The sequence below is a fragment of the Sciurus vulgaris genome (genome assembly GCF_902686455.1).
Source record: "Sciurus vulgaris genome assembly, chromosome: 2".
Taxonomy (NCBI): domain Eukaryota; kingdom Metazoa; phylum Chordata; class Mammalia; order Rodentia; family Sciuridae; genus Sciurus; species Sciurus vulgaris.
The window spans coordinates 131,545,884-131,564,084 of record NC_136462.1 but is presented as its reverse complement, the minus strand read 5'-3'; the positions used below and the strand labels follow the sequence as shown (position 1 = coordinate 131,564,084).

The following is an 18,201-nucleotide window of genomic DNA, read 5'->3' as shown; positions in this document are numbered from 1 at the left end:
GTAAATAGAACATAATACACTTGAGTTTTCACATACCCTACCCTTAGTTTCCTCTGTTATTTTTATCTTACATTACTGTGGTACATTTTGTTAAAATAAATGAATGAGTACTAGTTTTTTGTGTGGTGTGTCCGTCCCAGGGGATTCTTTTGTCCTGGTTGTTGTCTCCCTGCTTGACTTGGTCATCCCTGGGCACCCTAAGAGTCAGTGGCTCTGTGGTTACTGATTAGGCTGAAGCCCCGTGGGCCTGGTAGTAAGTGGGGCAAGGTAAAGTGTCTTATGATCCTGTGTTAGATCCCTGTTTCTGTCATTGAGACTGCTCTGAGGGATCTATTCACCATGGATACTCCTCTCTTCCTCATGCTTCAACTGCAGATCCATCATAGTAGTTTCATGGGGTGTCTGGAGGTGAAACCCATGAATTAGAGGGGCATCCAGAAGACTGTAGCCCTTAGAGTTTCTTAATCCTGTTTAAGTCCACACTCCACAGCTGGAGATTCATCAAAAGTAGCATTTAAACATTACCACAGTTTTGTTTATGGCTCCAGGAGCTTCTGCCTCGAGTAAATGAGTCTTGGCTGTGCCTCTGAATTTGCTCTTTCCAAATTTCAGTGTGGTACTTTACGACTTCAGTGCCTCCTGGTCCAAGAAAAATCACTGATTTTTCACTTTGTTCAGTGTTTTGGTTGTAAGTATGGGAGTGATTCATTCTACTAAGATGGTTACATGTGGAAGCTGAAAAGTGGTTGAGCTTAGATTAGTTTTTGATTCATCCTTATCTTTTCAGAAACTCATACTTCATTAATTTGAAGATTTAATGGTTCCATTCTGCAAACTTCTTAACCATTTTCTATTTAAAAATTTTCCTTACTATGTTTTTGTATGCATATGAAATGTTTTCATTGTACCTTTTATGCCTTTTAAGCATCATATTTTCTATCTGTTTATCATTCTGAGCTGCATTTCAGATAATTTTATTGGATCTCTTGTCAGCTTACTGATTGTCATTTGTTTTTCCAAATCTGATATTTAACCTGTCCATTGGGTTTTCATTTCAATTACTAAATTTTTTTTATTTCATAGAGGTCATTATTTCAGATATACCCTGTATCTTCTTTTTGTGTATTTTGATATCCTTAATGTATTTCAAACGTTAATCATACTTATTCATTGTTACCCTCTCATATTTCCCTTGTCTGGATTTGTGGGGATTTATTCTTGCTGATTCATTTTCTGTCTGTCATATATAAAGAAATTTCACCAATATTTCTCTTGTTTGAATTTTTGGGAGTTTACTCTGCTCACTGGGTTTGTTGTCTCTTGTTCAAAGGGAGATTTTTACTTATTAACAGCAGGAGCACATAGTCACTAGTATGGCTTTCTGGACAAAGATATTTTTTTCTCTGCTGTGGTTGGCTTATTTGTTGCTTTTTTTCTTGTGCCTTAGGTTTTACTGGTCTGAAACAACTTTTATGCTATTTCCATGACTAGCATAGTTCTCAGGTATTACCTATTATTTATGTTTGAATTCTCCATCAGAAGAAAACCATACATTTTCAGGATTATCATCCACCTTCGTTCCTCTGCTTTCAGCCCAGATAGAAACATACAGACTTCTTTGTTGTTCTACCAGAGGGTGCTTCAGTATTCCCATGCTGCCTGGGTCGGTGTGGGTGGGGGCTATTCCCCTCACCTCACCTCCTCCTGTGGAGTCGGCCTTGTCCTCAGCACAGTAGGCACTGGCCATGCTTGCTCTGAATATGCGTGGCCACAGTTCTCCCTGCCTCTGCTGCTCTGCCTTAATCATCTCATGCACTTATGTTTATTTTAATTTGAGCTTGAATCTTGTTTTTGAGGATTTCTCTTGCTTTCTTGTGAGCTTAGATTTGCATTTTAAAAGTCATTTGATTTCATCGGGCATTCGCAGGTGTTTTGTAACAGGGCAGTTGAAGGCAGTGAAGGAGTCTGCTGTTTTGCTAGACCCCTGCATGTTAATGCCAGAGGCTTAGCTCCTGTGTTCTCCACCAGCTCTAGTTGTGGCATCTTTGTTTCACCTCCATCTCCAGCTTTTTGTCTCATCGACTTAATCTCTTTGTTATTTTCCTCTGCATAAATTGCTATTACCTCTTGCCTTGCTTTCATGGCAATAACTCAATTTTTAGCTGTGTCTGTTTTCTTTGTTTCTAATTTATTAATGATATAATAATGTTATTTGGGTTCTCAGTTTATTTAACTCTGCAGTCTTCCCTTTTATTCCTCTGTTATTTTGTTATCTCTTTTTTGAAATTAAGTTTATTTGAACCAAAGCTTTATTAAATTATATAGTATAAAACATTCCTGAGAAGCATGCCTGTCTTGTTTGGGCTTTTCTAGGCTATATATTATATATTATTGTGCCTGTGTGCATGCCTGTATTCCTTTCTTCACTGAGTTTGCTACTTTTTAAATGATTTATTTACATATACATTTATTTATTTCTTCATTTTTTATTCATACCCTGATCATTAGCTGTCATTTAATTTTTTTTTCATTTTCTCATGCCTTATATGTTTCTTCATTAATTTTATTTTCAGTGTTATAATAGGAGTAAATTATTTTACATGTTCTTTTCTTATTTGGAGTGCTGATTTATTTTTTCTTAGTTTATTAAACCAATGTATCTATATTATTTTAAAAATTATTTAGAAATGTCAAGTAAAATCAACCAAATTATACTATGCTCATGTAAACCACAATGAATCCAACTTGTATGTATTATTACAATATACTAATAAAAAAGGTGGTGGGGGAGACCAGTATAATAGAGGAAGGGAATCAGGAGAAGGAAGGGAGATTATGGAAAGGGAGGGACTGGGGAATGAGATTGTTCAAATTGTATTATATGCATTTACATATAGGTCACAGTGAATCTTTCGCTATTGTGCATAATTATAATGTACCAATAAAACCATTAAAAAAAATCAGAAAAAGTTACCACTTCTAAATCCTATTTCCAGGAGGAGGAGGTACAGTTGGTCGATGGGTACTAATTTGTTAGGAGCAAGCAGTTTGGGTGTGCTGTTACTGCACGGGGTTGGGGAGTGATTATGGATACTAATAATGCACTGAATGTTGGAAGAAAGTTTTTTTTTTTTTGGTACCAAGGGTTGAACCCAGGGGTGCTTTTCCACTGAGCCACATCCTCAGCCCTTTTTAATATTTTATTTAGAGACTGGGTCCCACTGAGTTGCTTAGGGTCTCTCTAAGTTGCTGAGGCTGGATTTGAACTCATGAACCTCCTACCTCAGCCTCCTGAGCTGCTTGGGATTACAGGCACGCATCACCCTGCCCAGTAGGAAGAAAGGTTTTTGATGTTTTTTTCATAAAGAAATGATAAGTGAGGACATAGAAATGTTTAACCTGATTTAAATATTGCACTATGTATACAGGTATTGAAATATCACATGGTACTTGAATATGTATAAGTTTATGTGTCAGTTATAAAACAAAGTTTAAATTAAAAAGAAAAGCTAAAATAAGTCCTGTTTCTTCCATGCATGTACCTTGTCCCTTCCTATTTGTCCTTGAAACCCACTTTCTTCTGGTTCCACACTAGGACCTTTGTTGGGTCAGGTCTTTGATGGGCAGTTGGTTGCTTTTAGTCCTGTCAGATAGAACTTGTTATAGCACCATGTTTGTTGTAGCTGGCTCAGGAAATGCCTGCAAACTGATTTAGTCCGGATGATGGCTTAAGCACAGAGGAAAGTTGATTGTTTCTATCCAGAGCTACTTCAGATGTAGCTTGACTCATGGTCCCCACCATGTACCTGGAGCCGATTCTCTCCCTCGGTGTCTTGCCTCCACTCCATCATCTTCCTGTCACCTCTGCTCTCCAGCTTTGCTACCTGGAGAGCTGTTCCTTCTCTGTTAGCTTCTGCTCTCTGGATCTTCTCCCAGGCTTCATTCCTCCAGATTCAGAACCTGTGGAGGAGACAAGGGAGGCTTCCTCTTCAGAAGGAAGCACTTGGTAGCAGTTAAAAGTACCTGCTTGAACTCATCCTATTTCCTGAGAAGTGTGGGCAGCTGTGTGGAAGTGGGGTCCACTCTGCAGGATCTACATGGATACTAGGTGAGGGGACACTTCCCTAGGAGAGCTCTCCTGTCCTTGCATATGGGAAGTTGTCAGGTCTTAGTGATGCAGTTTTTTCCTTCAATTTGGCAAATTTCCTTCAATTTGGGATTCACAGGGAAGGAAAAACCAGTTGGTATTGCTGGGATCAACCCCAGAGACACACCTGCCCCTGTTTATCTGGCATTTTTTCTTCCCAGAGAAGTCATTCAGCCTGATTGTCCAGTTCTCCAGTTTGTTTTTATGTGTCTATCTTGGGATTATGTCAGTAAGGAATTACACACTGATCTGTTGGGAGGGAAGAAAATCTGTGTTATACTTGGGTCTCATTTCTAAAAATCCCTTAAGGCTTTCTCTGTGCATTGCTCTGAAAAAGAATTTTTCTGGACCTATGCAGAATTAACTTTTTTATTATTTATTTATTTTAAGTAAAAATCATAAATTTACATAGGGCAATATTGTTTGATTCATTCTGTTATTTTTTCCTTTCCCCCCCCACACCTCCCACTCCTCTTTTCCCTCTATATAGTCCTTCCTTCCTCCATTCTTACCACCCTCCTTATCCCTAACCCTAAACCTAACCCTAACCCTAACGCTAACCCCTCATACCCCCCCTTATATGTCCTCATCCACTTATCAGTGAGGTCATTCGTCCTTTAGTTTTTTGAGATTGGCTTATCTCACTTAGCATGATATCCTCCAATTTCATCCATTTGCCTGCAAATGCCATAATTTTATCATTCTTCATGGCGGAGTAATATTCCATTGTATATATATGCCACAGTTTCTTTATCCATTCATCAACTGAAGGGCATCTAGGTTGGTTCCACAATCTGGCTATAGTGAATTGGGCAGCTAAGAACATTGATGTGGCTGTATCTCTGTAGTATGCTGATTTTAAGTCCTTCGGGTATAGGCCAAGGAGTGGGATAGCTGGGTCAAATGGTGGATCCATTCCAAGCTTTCTGAGGAATCTCCATACTGCTTTCCAGAGTGGCTGCACTAATTTGCAACCCCACCAGCAATGTATGAATGTACCTTTTCCCCCACATCCTCGCCAACACCTATTGTTCTTTGTGTTCTTGATAATCACCATTCTAATTGGGGTGAGATGAAATCTTAGGGTAGTTTTGATTTGCATTTCTCTTATTACTAGAGATGTTGAACATTTTTTCATATATCTGTTGATTGCTTTTACATCTTCTTCTGTGAAGTGTCTGTTCATTTCCTTAGGCCGTTCGTTGATTGGATTATTTGTATTCTTGGTGTAGAGTTTTTTGAGTTCTTTATAGATTCTGGAAATTAGCGCTCTATCTGAAGTATGAGTGGCAAAGATATTCTCCTACTCTGTAGGCTCTCTCTTCACATTACTGATAGTTTCCTTTGCTGAGAGAAAGCTTTTTAGTTTGAATCTATCCAAGTGGTTGATTCTAGCTTTTATTTCTTGGGCTATGGGAGTCCTGTTAAGCCAACAAGTTGAAGGTTTGGATATACTTTTTCTTCTATAAGATGCAGGGTCTCTGGTCTGATTCCGAGGTTCTTGATCCATTTTGAGTTGAGTTTTGTGCAGGGTGAGAGATAGGGATTTAGTTTCATTCTGTTGCATATGGATTTCCAGTTTTCCCAGCACCATTTGTTGAAGAGGCTATCTTTTCTCCATTGCATATTTTTGGCCCCTTTGTCTAGTATGAGAAAATTGTATTTATTTGGGTTTGTGTCCATGTCCTCTATTCAGTACCATTGATCTACCTGTCTATTTTGGTACCAATACCATACCGTTTTTGTTACTATTGCTTTGTAATAGAGTTGAAGATCTGGTATTGCGATACCCCCTGCTTTGCTCTTTCTACTGAGGATTGCTTTAGCTATTCTGGGTTTCTTATTCTTCCAGATGAATTTCATAATTGCTTGCTCTATTTCTGTAAGGTACATCATTGAGATTTTAATTGGAATTGCACTGAATCTGTATAGCACTTTAGGTAGTATGGCCATTTTGACAATATTAATTCTGCCTATCCAAGAACATGGGAGATCTTTCCATCTTCTGAGGTTTTCTTTAATTTCTTTCTTTAGTGTTCTGTAGTTCTCATTGTAGAGGTCTTTCACCTCTTTTGTGAGATTGATTCCCAAGTATTTTATTTTTTCGATGCTATTGTGAATGGGGTAGTTTTCCTAATTTCTCTTTCTGAAGATTCATCACATGTATAAAAATGCATTGGATTAATGAGCATTGATCTTGTAACCTGCTAATTTACTGAATTCACTTATGAGTTCTAAGAGTTTTCTGGTGGAATTTCCAGGTTCCTCTAAATATATAATCATGTCAACAGCGAACAGGGATAGTTTGAGTTCCTGTTTTCCAATTCGTATCCCTTTAATTTCTTTGGTTTGTCTAATTGCTCTGGCTAGTCTCAAGAATGATGTTGAATAGAAGTCGTGAAAGAGGGCATCCCTGCCTTGTTCCAGTTTTTAGGGGGAATGCTTTCAGTTTTCACCATTTAGAATGATATTAGCCATGGGCTTAGCATAGATGGCCTTTAAAACGTTAAGGAATGTTCCCACTACCCCGATTTTTTCTAGTGTTTTGAGCATGAAGGGATGCTGTATTTTATCAAATGCTTTTTCTGCATCTATCAAAATAATCATGTGATTCTTAACTTTAAGTCTGTTGATATGGCGAATTACATTTATTGATTTTCGGATGTTAAACCAACCTTGCATCCCTGGGATAAATCCCACTTGATTGTGGTGCACTATCTTTTAAATATATTTTTGTATGCGATTTGCTAAAATTTTATTGAGAATTTTTGCGTCAATGTTCATTAAGGATATTGGTCTGAAGTTTTCTTTCCTCGATGTGTCTCTGTCTGGTTTAGGTATCAAGGTGATATTGGCTTCATAGAATGAGTTTGGGAGGGTTCCCTCCTCATCTATTTAATGGAATACTTTGAGAAGTATTTGGAATGAGCTCTTCTTTAAAGGTTTTGTAGAACTTGGCTGAGAACCCATCTGGTCCCGGAGTTTTTTTGTTGGTAGGCTTTTGATGACCTCTTCTATTTCATTTCTTGAAATTGATTTATTTAAGTTGTGTATGTCCTCCTCGTTCAATTTAGGTAATTCATATGTCTCTAGAAACTTGTTGATGTCTTCAAGGTTTTCTGTTTTGTTGGAGTATAGATTTTCAAAATAGCTTCTAATTATGTTTTGTATTTCACTTGTGTCTGTTGTGATATTTCCTTGTTCATTCCAAATTTTTGTAATTTGAGTTTTCTCCCTCTTTCTCTTTGTTAGTGTGGCTAAGGGTTTATCAATTTTGTTTATTTTTTCAAAGAACCAACTATTTATTTTGTTAATTTTTTGAATTGTTTCTTTTGTTTCAATTTCATTGATTTCAGCTCTGATTTTAACTATTTCCTGTCTGCTTCCCTTAAGCAGTATGTAATGTCCTTCTTTATCCCTTCTGACTAGTTTTGGCTTGAAGTCCACATTATCTGAAATGAGGATGGACACTCCAGCTTTTTTGCTGTGTCCGTGTGCATGGTATGTTTTTTCCCATCCTTTCACCTTTAGTCTATGGGTATCTCTTTCTATGAGTTGAGTCTCTTGCAGGCAGCAAATTGTTGGATTTTTGTTTTTAATCCATTCTGCCAGTCTATGTCTTTTGATTGATGAGTTCAGGCCATTAACATTCAGGGTTATTATTGTGATATAATTTGTATTCCCAGTCATTTGACTCATTTTTGTTTTCTGACATGATTTGGTTTCTTCTTTATTTGGCTATTCCTTTAGGCTAGTTCCTCCGGTTGCTGATTTGCATCGTTGTTTTTCATCTCTTCCTCATGGAATATTTTGCTGAGAATGTTCTGCAATGCTGGCTTTCTTTTTGTAAATTCTTTTAGCTTTTGTTTATCATGGAAGGATCTTATTTCATTGTCAAATCTGAAAGTAAGTTTTGCTGGGTATAAGATTCTTGGTTTGCATCCATTTTCTTTCAGGGCTTGGTAAATGTTGTTCCAGGCCCTTCTAGCTTTTAGGTTCTGGATAGAAAAATCTGCTGATATTCTTATTGGTTTCCCCCTGAATGTAATTTGATTCTTTTCTCTCGTGGCCTTTAAAATTCTGTCTTTATTTTGTATGTTAGATATTTTCATAATAATGTGCGTTGGTGTGGGTCTGTTGTAATTTTGTATATTTTGAGTCCTATAAGCCTCTTGTACTTGGTTTTCCATTTCATTCTTCATATTTGGGAAATTTTCTGATATTATTTCATTGAATAGATTGTTCATTCCTTTGGTTTGTTTCTCTAAGCCTTCCTCAATCCCAATAATTCTTAAATTTGGCCTTTTCATGATATCCCATAATTCTTGTAGATTCTGTTCCTGATTTCTTACCATCTTCTCTGTTTGGTCAACTTTGTTTTCAAGATTAAATATTTTGTCTTCAATATCTGAGGTTCTGTCTTCCAGGTGTTCTATCCTATTGGTTATGCTTTCTATGGAGTTTTTAACTTGGTTTATTGTTTCCTTCATTTCAAGGATTTCTGTTTGTTTTTTTTTCAATATCTCTAACTCTTTATTGGAATGATCTCTTGCTTCCCGTATTTGCTCCTTTAACTGTTGATTGGTGCGATCATTCAAAGCCTGCATTTGCTCTTTCATCTCCTCCTTCAATGCCTACATTTGCTCTTTCATCTCCTCATTTGCTTTCCTGATTGTTTTAATTATGTACATTCTGAACTCCCTTTCTGACATTTCTTCTGCTGTGCTGTCACTGGGTTTTATTGATACAGTATCTAGGTTTGGTTCGGACATTTTCTTCCCTTGTTTTCTCATATTGGTCAGATGTCAGTGGGACTTTGTGATACTGCAGAATTCCTCTACTGGCTTATAGTGTCCCTGTAGATTTCCAGTGTATCACCTTCCTGCCTTCAGTAGCCTGAAGTCTTGGAGTCACTTGTTAATGCAGTGCTTCCAAGGAAAGCTGCCCCTAGCCCCCTACTGGTTTCAGGATTTGGAGCTGGCTCTGTGTGGAAAGGCTCTCACTGCAGGGCCTGCTCTGAGAAGCTAGCTTGGAGAGGCGCTTCCCGCTGGAGGGAGACGGGCCGCTTGGGGAAGTCTCTGGCTGCCCTGTCCTTGTCCCTGAAGCAACCCGCGGGCAGGAACTCGCCATGCTGCCTCAGGGACTTGAAGCTTGGTTCTGTGCAGGAAGGCTCTCACTGGGGGGCCTGCTCCGAGATGCTGGAAAATCTGGCCCTGTGGGAGGAGCCCACCTCCGGTTTGCGCAGAGCTGCCTGGGGAAGACTCTAGCTGCCCTACCCTACTCTAATAAGCCACCCGAATCGGGGCCTGCCACCCAGGCAGCGCTTCACTGGATGGGGGAGACTCACCCCGTGGCTCTGTTTTAGTCCGAGTCTCTCAATGTCTCCCCTTCTTGAATCCTGGGTTCTGGAGCGACTGGAGATGCAGTCACCCTCTATGCTGCCATCTTGGATCGCCCCGTGGAAAAAGCCTGCGGCTGGGGGCCCGAGGGGCGGGGGGCAGGCCCGCCTGGAGAGGTCTCTGGTGTCTTTCCCTGGTCCCAGAGGCTGCTTGTGGGCCGGAGGTCACCGCTGGCTTGGGGACTTGTGGCTGGCTCTGTGTAGAAAGGCTGTCACTGGGCGGGCTGCTCCGAGAAGCTAACCTGGAAAGGCACTTCCCGCCGGAGGGGGCCGGGCTGCGGGCTCCTTGGGGAAGTCCCTGGCTGCCCTGTCCTGGTCCCTGAAGCAACCTATGGGCAGGAGCTCACCACCCTAGTTCAGGGACTTGAAGCTTGGATCTGTGCAGTAAGGGTCTCACTGGGGGGCTGCTCCGAGATGCTGGAAAATCTGGCCCTGTGGGAGGAGCCCACCTCCGGAGTGCACAGAGCTGCCTGGGGAAGACTCTAGCTGCCCTACCCTACTCTAATAAGCCACCCGAATCCAGGCCTGCCACCCGGGCAGAGCTTCACCGGGTGGGGAAGACTCACCCCGTGGCTCTATTTTAGTCCGAGTCTCTCAATGCCTCCCCTTCTTGAATCCTGGGTTCTGGAATGACTGGAAATGCAGTCACCCTCTAGTCCGCCATCTTGGTTCACCCTGTGGTAAAAGCCTGCGGGCGGGGGGGGGGGGGGGGGTATTGGGGGGGGGCAGGTCCACCTGGAGAGGTCTCTGGCTGCCTTGCCCTGGTCCCAGAGTCTGCTTGCAGGCCAGAGGTCTCCGCTGGCTTGGGGACTTGTGGCTGGCTCTGTGTAGAAAGGCTCTCACTGGGCAGTCTGCTCCCAGAATTAACTTTGATAGTTAAAAATAGAATCAAAGAATTCAAAATCATTCTGGAGGCAGAAGTTTCCCAAGGTCTGCAGTCTCTGCCTCAGTGAGGTTGTTCTGAGCAGGATCTATAGCTTACTCTCTCTGTGGTGCTGTATTTTAAAAGACTGCAGCAGAAAACATTCTTCAATTTGTCAGCATTTAACTGTACTGTCAGAAAAATATACGTGTGTGTGTGTGTGTGTGTGTGTGTGTGTGTGTGTGTGTGTGTGTAAACTGTTCAGCTATGAGTAAGGAGTTTTCCTGAATCAGTAGGCAAATAGTGATGTTCCTTAGCTAAATCTTCACTGTAGTAGAATCTGGTTGAAAGAAGCCCATATCAAAAGACTTGAAAGACACCATCCCACACACACTCCTTTTGAAAAGATTTACACTTGTGCAATCATCAATCACAGAATCACCATTAACCCATTATGAAAATTAAATGTTGGCATCTAGACAATTTCTAAGCCTGGATGTCAGCAAGAATAAAACTACCCCAAAGCACAGGCAGTCCCTGGTAGAGAAAAGATACACTACTGATTTGGGCCAGTTGTCTAAGCCTTTTTAATACCTTTGTGTGTGAGAACTTATGATAATTGAATGGTGGAGAGCTTTACTATATTTTAGGCCTGTTTCTTTGTTACCTATGGAATTCCTGCAAGAGATACTGGAGGGACAGAAATCACCCTTTGCAAGTAAGGAAATTGAGTCTTGGACAAACTCAGGGGCCACCCGTAGTCTCCCAGTGAGTGAATGGCAAAGCCCAGATCTACCTGTAATACATAGACTTTTCACATTGTACTCTGGGACATATACCCTGAGCAGCCTCAAAGTAAGTGCAGGGAGGGAGATGTTCTCTGTATTTTGCAAGGGCCAGGCCCTGAGGTATAAGGCCAGGGTGTCTCAGGAATGCCAAGACCTATGCCAGCGACTCTCAAACTTCTAGGTTTCAGGATGCCCTGAAGGTTATCAAGGATGTCCTGAATTTTGTGTGCATCTATCAATATTTATCGTTAGAAATAAAAAAAACTAAAAAAATTTTTTAAAGTTCATTTATTTGAAAAGACAATAAACTCATTACATGCTAACAGAAAAAGTAATTTATGAAAAAAAATCCTATATTTTCCCAACTTAACACATTAACAAATTTACTGTTAGGGGGAACTTATTATTTTGTAAATCTCCTTAATGCCTTACTTAATAGAAGATATCTGGACTTTTTTTTGTTTGCTTTTACTGCTGATCTGCTATGTCCAGCAGGCTGTGCAGAGCTCCAAGGAATGCTCATGAGGAAAGGAGGAAATAATTTCTGATGAGAAAAGTTCTCTCTTTCTCTCTTCTTTCTCCTTTCTCCTCTCTCCTCTTTCCTTCCCCCTCTCCTCTCTCCTCCCCCCTCTCCTCTCTCCTCCCGCCTCTCCTCTCTCCTCCCGCCTCTCCTCTCTCTCTCTCTCTCTCCTCTCTCTCTCTCTCTCCTCTCTCTCTCTCTCTCCTCACTCTCTCTCTCTCCTCTCTCTCTCTCTCTCTCTCTTTCTCTCTCTCTCTCTCTCTCTCTCTCTCTCATGGTTCTGGATCAAACCCAGGCCTCATGCATGCTACACATGCCCCTCCACCAATGAGAAAAGTTTTGAGTAGCTGATTGAAAAGGAGTGATGTTCATCTCAGAAACGCATGGGTTCCCAGACTGTGCTTTTGAGAACTTCTGCCCTGTACAAATAACAAAGGAAACTGTTTTCCACTATCATAATCAAAGTGCATAGAATTTGGGATGACATCAAAACATGAGAGTACAGTTAGAAGAATAAGAGCTTGGATCTCAGCTTTTACTTTTAAATATAAAAGTTAGGAGTTTGCTTTTTCTGTTCCACAATTGATTATGTATGCATTCCCTTCCCTGCTCAATTATAAAGGTAATATATGCTTACAACAAAGCATTCAAACAGAACAGAGACAACTAAAATTAATAATTTTTATTATTAAATGAGAAAAACAATTGTTTCAGCTTTGCCGAGATACCACTAGGCCTTAGTGGGTTCACAGTGTGCACATGTGTGTCCATGTACGACATTTACAAGAATAAAAACTCTGTTTAAAAGTTTTCTGTGCTCTGTTCAGATATCACTTGCTGAAATTCTCTTAAGCAAAGTGCTTGTTCATCTTTTGCCCATTTTTCTGTTGGATTGTCTGCCTTTTTTCTGATTGATTTGTAGGAGTTTATTTCTTACTCTATCAGTCTTTTGTCAGACTTAATACGTTGCTGACACAGAAAAAATCATAGACCCTCAGTTTATTCTGTAAAACTAGGATAAAAATATGGTTGGTATAAAGATTAAGTTGGATAAAAGAAGCCATCCTTGTTATAAACTATACAGAGCTACAGAAATGTGAATTTATATCATCCAGTGGTCTTCCCTACAAACAAGAATTTATACATGGTTAGATCTATTGTTATGTGTTTATTTTTCTCAGCATCTACTCAGAAGTAGAGAAAGCAGTGAAATAATGTTGAATAGTGTTTTCCATAACTTCCAAAAGAATAGTTGCTGTAAGAATGCAAAATAGCACATCATCAGAACAGTTGAACTTTAAATCAGATACACAATTATTCAGAAAGATTGATTTTTTAAAAGCGTGTTCATATAAATCAAAATGTGCTCTTCAGCAAAGTGCTCAGATTAAAAAAGAGTGAGAAGAGTCTGGTCACTTGACTCCAGGGTCTGACGCTGCACTGACCTTTGCTTCCATGACGGGCTCTTTCTGAGTCTTCAAGGCAGATAGGAGCTTGTGTTTTCAGGAGAGATCCGTGGGCAAGCAGCTGCACAGTGACAGCTTCTAGAGCTGAGTGACATTTTACAAATCGGATGGTGCTACCCTTAATGCCCCTGGCTCTAGGAGGCACATAGGGCAGCTTCCATTATTCCCATTTCCCAGGAGAGAACACCGAAATCCAAGTATCCAAGTGCTTGCTGATTGGGGAACTGAAATTGGAGTCCAGAGATTCTTCTGCCCACATAGATTCTGCCTCCATTGCTGTCCTTTCCAGTGTGGACAAGGCAGTAATAGCTATATGATTGATCTGGAATTACTGCAAATCATTTTCAGAGTGCTATGGTCTGAATATTTGTGCCCTCCCCATTCATATGTTGAAATCCTAAGCCACAAGATGATATTAGGAGATGGGGTTCTGGGGAGGTGATTCACTTACAAGAGTGGCTCCCTCATGGATGGCACTAGTCCACTTTTAAAAGAGACTCCAGAAAACTGACTCACCCCTTCCACCATGTGAAGACACAGGCAGAAGACGGCCACCTATGAACCAGGAAGTAGACCCTCACCAGACAGCAGAATTCAACTATACCAGCACCTTGATCTCAGACTTCCATCTCTATACTATGAGAAATAAATTCCTGTTGTTTAAAAGCCTCTCTGTTTATATTGTTTTGTTAAAATATCCCAAATAGGCTAAGACACAGAGACTGCACTGCTTGCTAATTACCAGCCCTGGGGTACCTGTGGGATGCTGTTTTCCACTTGAATGGAGCCTTGGCAAGCTCTCCCCATTTTATTTTCCAGGAACTCAGGAACAATGTTCAAATCCCACTGTACATATCAGGCCAGTATACTGCCTGAAACAGGAAGTGTTCCATAAACCGTTAATGAATGAATGAATGAATGAAAGCTTGACTGGGCCACATAGAAAAGATCTGTTCCTTTTGACTTGATCCTTTGTTCAGTGAAGTTCAAAGTGGGTGAGCTGATCATATTTGTGTTCAGAAAGCCCCATGTGGAGGTGAGCAGAGGACAGATTGTGTGTGTATACATATGTGTGCATGCATGGGTCAGTACATTGCACACTACAAGTGAGAGAAAGTGTGAGACCTTGTCACCTGGCCAGTGTGTGTCCCTGAGCCAGGGAGGGGAGGAAGGAGATCCATTTGGAGGATGGAACCCTCTGACTACTCTGGCTCCTTTGGAGCCTCAGTGGAGGGCCCCCCTTGGCATTGCTACACTGTCAGGTGGCGGCTGGCTACTGCTTGTTGTTGATTACAGATTGAAACGCTGTACTTCGGTCCCATGCTGCCACACAGTACAGAAATCCAGTGTCACTCTAATGAGGTTTCCGTTTGAATGCTGGAAAGAAAAAAGCCTTTTAATTAGATTGGTAGTAATTGAGCTCCCAAACCGCAGAAGCCTTTCTCTCAGGAGAGGAAGACACAAATGCAATTAAAAGAAGAAAAGACACCTAAATGTGGAACCCTTGCTAATTCTAAGTCCATTAAAAACAACAGCTGCTTAATAAGTTGAGGCAGCAGATACATGTACTGAGGAACTTAATGGTGCTTCCCAGTAATATTGGATACTGAACTGGAACTGAGCACATGTGCAATTTGAACATATGGCTCCTAGTGTGGAACACAGAGAACTGTTAGCTGTACAACTTTTTACCATGAAAATATCTTGGCTTGTTTTGGTTTGGAAAAGGAAATGTCTTTCCTCTGTAACGGAACTTTCAGCTTCTCCTAGGCATATCCTCTGTCCTGGAACCCTCTGAGATATGGTCCCATGTCCTTCCCTGGGCAGTGGTATCCTCTCCATGGGATCTACCCAGCCCCACCCATCTCACCCTTGAAGGTACTCAGCAGGCGAGCTGCAGCAGGACACAGGGGCATTAATGTGTCAGTGTCCCTGCCAACTTCATACACATGTACCACATTTTTATTTTCATGATAAGTAGCATTCAATTCTCATTTGCCTCTCTACCTGCTGATCAGACCCTGGCAGATGCTATGTGCTTTCTGCCATTGGGTCTGTTTTTGGTGATTGCCTATTAGTGAATCAGGCCATGTAATTCCTGGTACAGGAACTTGAGGTCTCAGTTTGACTAGACTCTTCTTTATGTGGTATGTTAGTCCACTTTCCATCACTGTAACAAATATCTGAGTTAATCAACCTACAAAAAGAAAAGGTTTATTTTGGTTCATGGTTCTAGAAGTTTCCATCTGTGATTGGTTAGTCTCTTCTTTTGGGACTGTGACAAGACAGCTCAGTGTGGCAGGATCATGTGGCAGAGAAGACCTGCTCACAGAGCTGCCAGGATTGAAAGAGAGGAAGAGGAAGGGGCTGAAGTCCCACTGTCCCCTTCAAGGGCAATCCCCTAATGGCCTAAAGACCACCTACTAGGCCCCACCTCTTCAAAGCTCCAACACCTCATATAACTCCAGGCCTTTGAGGGATACTTATGATCCAAAATATAGTAGAAGCTTGGTGTTTGAACAAAGCCACAGTTGGTACACTCTACTGGATTCACTGGCTGATGCACAGACTTGATGCCTGGCTGGATCCCCCATTCAGATAGGTATTTTGAATGTAGAAAAGTAGGTCCTGGAGTCAGATATATCCCAGTGTGAGTGACTCCTTTGCAAGTTTGCCTCACTTTTCTGACACCTAGTTTACTCACCTGTATAAGATTTACTTTGCAGGTGTGTGTCAGGGGCCTGACATGTTGCTTGGGCAGGTAGAGAATAAGAGAAGACCCAGACCAGAAGGGATGAGCCAGAGCTGTACCTTACCAGCACCCTCTACATATGGTGGTGCTGCTTGACATAGGCACATGCTTTCATGGGGAGGGAAGCATTGAATATTTATATTTGTTTGAAAGTATGTAAATTCTAGCAATAAAACTATCTTTAAAAATTAAAATTTGCACCCAATTTTTAAAGTATGTAAATTATAAAAAAGATAAATAGCAAAGTCCTTAGCAGACATCATTTCTGGATGGTAGGGCTGCCCAATTTTAATTTTCTTCTTTATACTCTGCTGTCCTTTGTAAGTGCTCTATAATAAATGTATATTACTTCAGAATAAATAGAAAAGCTAACTCTAGGGAAATGCTGCTGGCATAGATTTGGGAGTGCTTGGTGCATTCTAATTTGCACACACAACAGTGATCCCAATAGTCAGATTCTTACATGAATAATTGTATCATTCCTTCTTTTGTAAAGTATATAAGCCATATTTATGCTGCTGCTTTTCTTTTTCTTTTCTTTAATTGATCTTTTTCCTTTTTCAGGATGAGAAGAACCAAGTTTTAACCACCAATATTTGGCTGCAAATGGTAAGTTAAGACAGTGGCATCCTTGCTTCTGTGTCTGCCTACTCATGCTTCCAGGATGCATGTGCTTGATCAGCAGGGAAGGCAGAGGTTCTGGGAGAAAAGCCCGGGCTGTCACCCTTGACTCCACACCTGCCAACAACAAATGCTAGAGGTGTCATGCTGCAGACTGTCAGTTGCTGGTTTAGAGAGTCCTTTAGATTGGAATTAAATATTTAATACTGAATAACAGCAAAGCTTGATGCATGCTCGAATTGTACTACTGGGTGATTTGGGGCCATTTCAAAACCACTTCAGACAAGAAAAATAATAAGATGTAGGGCTGCATTTAGATGGTCCCAACCTACACTGTGTCCACTCCCCAGTGCTCAGCAGCACCTGCCTGTTCTCTGTACCCCCTAAAGATGCATATTTGATTCAGTCTGTGGGTTTCTGTGCTGTAAGTCTTCACATTTCATGTTCTAGTGACTTCTGCGAGAATCTCTAAAGGCAATACAGGTTGAGCATCCCTAATCTTAAAATCCATAATCTGAAATGCTCTGAAATCTGGAATGTCTTGATCTCTGACATGACACTGAAACTGCTTCAGATTTTGGACTTTTAGTTTTTAGATTTTTCAGTTAGGGATCCTCAACCAGCAAAATCTATGCAAATATACCAAAATTCAAAAAAACTCCAAAATCTGAAACAGTTCCCAAGTATTTTGGATAAGGAATACTGCATTTATTTTCTATTCCTGGATTTTTAATGTTATGTATATGATTCTAATCTAAATTCAACTAATTACAGGTGATACGATGCCATCAAGTTGTAAATATTGAGATTTAAACATAAAAATGTTAGTCTTTATTTCACATGGAATCTTAATACCATAATAATTAACTCTGTGTCCATATCCTTCCTTTAAAAACAATATGAACAAATCCTTCTTTTACTGTCTAAAGTTTTACATATTCCTTTTATCTCCTTGCATCTGCATTTTTATTATGCTTTTCATGCCGGGTTTTATCCTAATGCAAAGTAATTTTATATTTGAAATAATTTTATTAGTCACTATACCTTGATTTTCTCAAATGTAAATGTTTACATGCAAATTATTCCTCCAGACAATAAGTGTTTAAAAAGTTCTTCAGAATTGACTTGAGCTTGCTATTATTATTGGCACATTTTTATTGGTACAAATTTTAATACATAATATTAAACACTTTTTATATTGGAAATTCATGTCTGTATTAAGATGGAGGTTTGTTTTTAAATTAATTTATGTATCCACAGGTGATTCTCTTATATTTGTAGACAGAAGAGAACAATACAGTTGTTGCCATCAGTTCTTTAACTATTTTGTTAATAGATGCAACAACATCTTGAGTTGCTAATGAAAGGCGTTTCGATAAAACAGTGTTATTCAATTTTTTGGACTTCTTCCAGATTATATGCCAAAAATAACATCATTTCCATCAAATGCATCAGTTGGCAACTTGATTAGTTTCTTCTTCATTTTTATTGAAAGCAAAAAATTGAAGGATTAAAACATGATTGGCCTTTGAAATTATTTGTCACTCAGTTTTTAAGGTAATTCATATACAGAGACAAATGCAGATGAATCTTTGTTGGTTTTTGTGTCAGTGTCCCAAAGTAAGAATTAAGTGAAAAGAGCCCTTC

At 40.1% G+C, this 18,201-nt stretch overlaps 1 protein-coding gene across 1 annotated transcript in view; it reads left to right on the top strand.

The window, feature by feature from the left end:
- Positions 1–18,201, top strand: part of LOC306650302 (neuronal acetylcholine receptor subunit alpha-7-like) — a 125,184-nt gene that overhangs the window by 45,851 nt on the left and 61,132 nt on the right. The window contains 1 exon segment of the mRNA XM_079122194.1: positions 16,498–16,542. Within this exon segment, the coding sequence (XP_078978320.1) occupies positions 16,498–16,542 (45 nt within the window).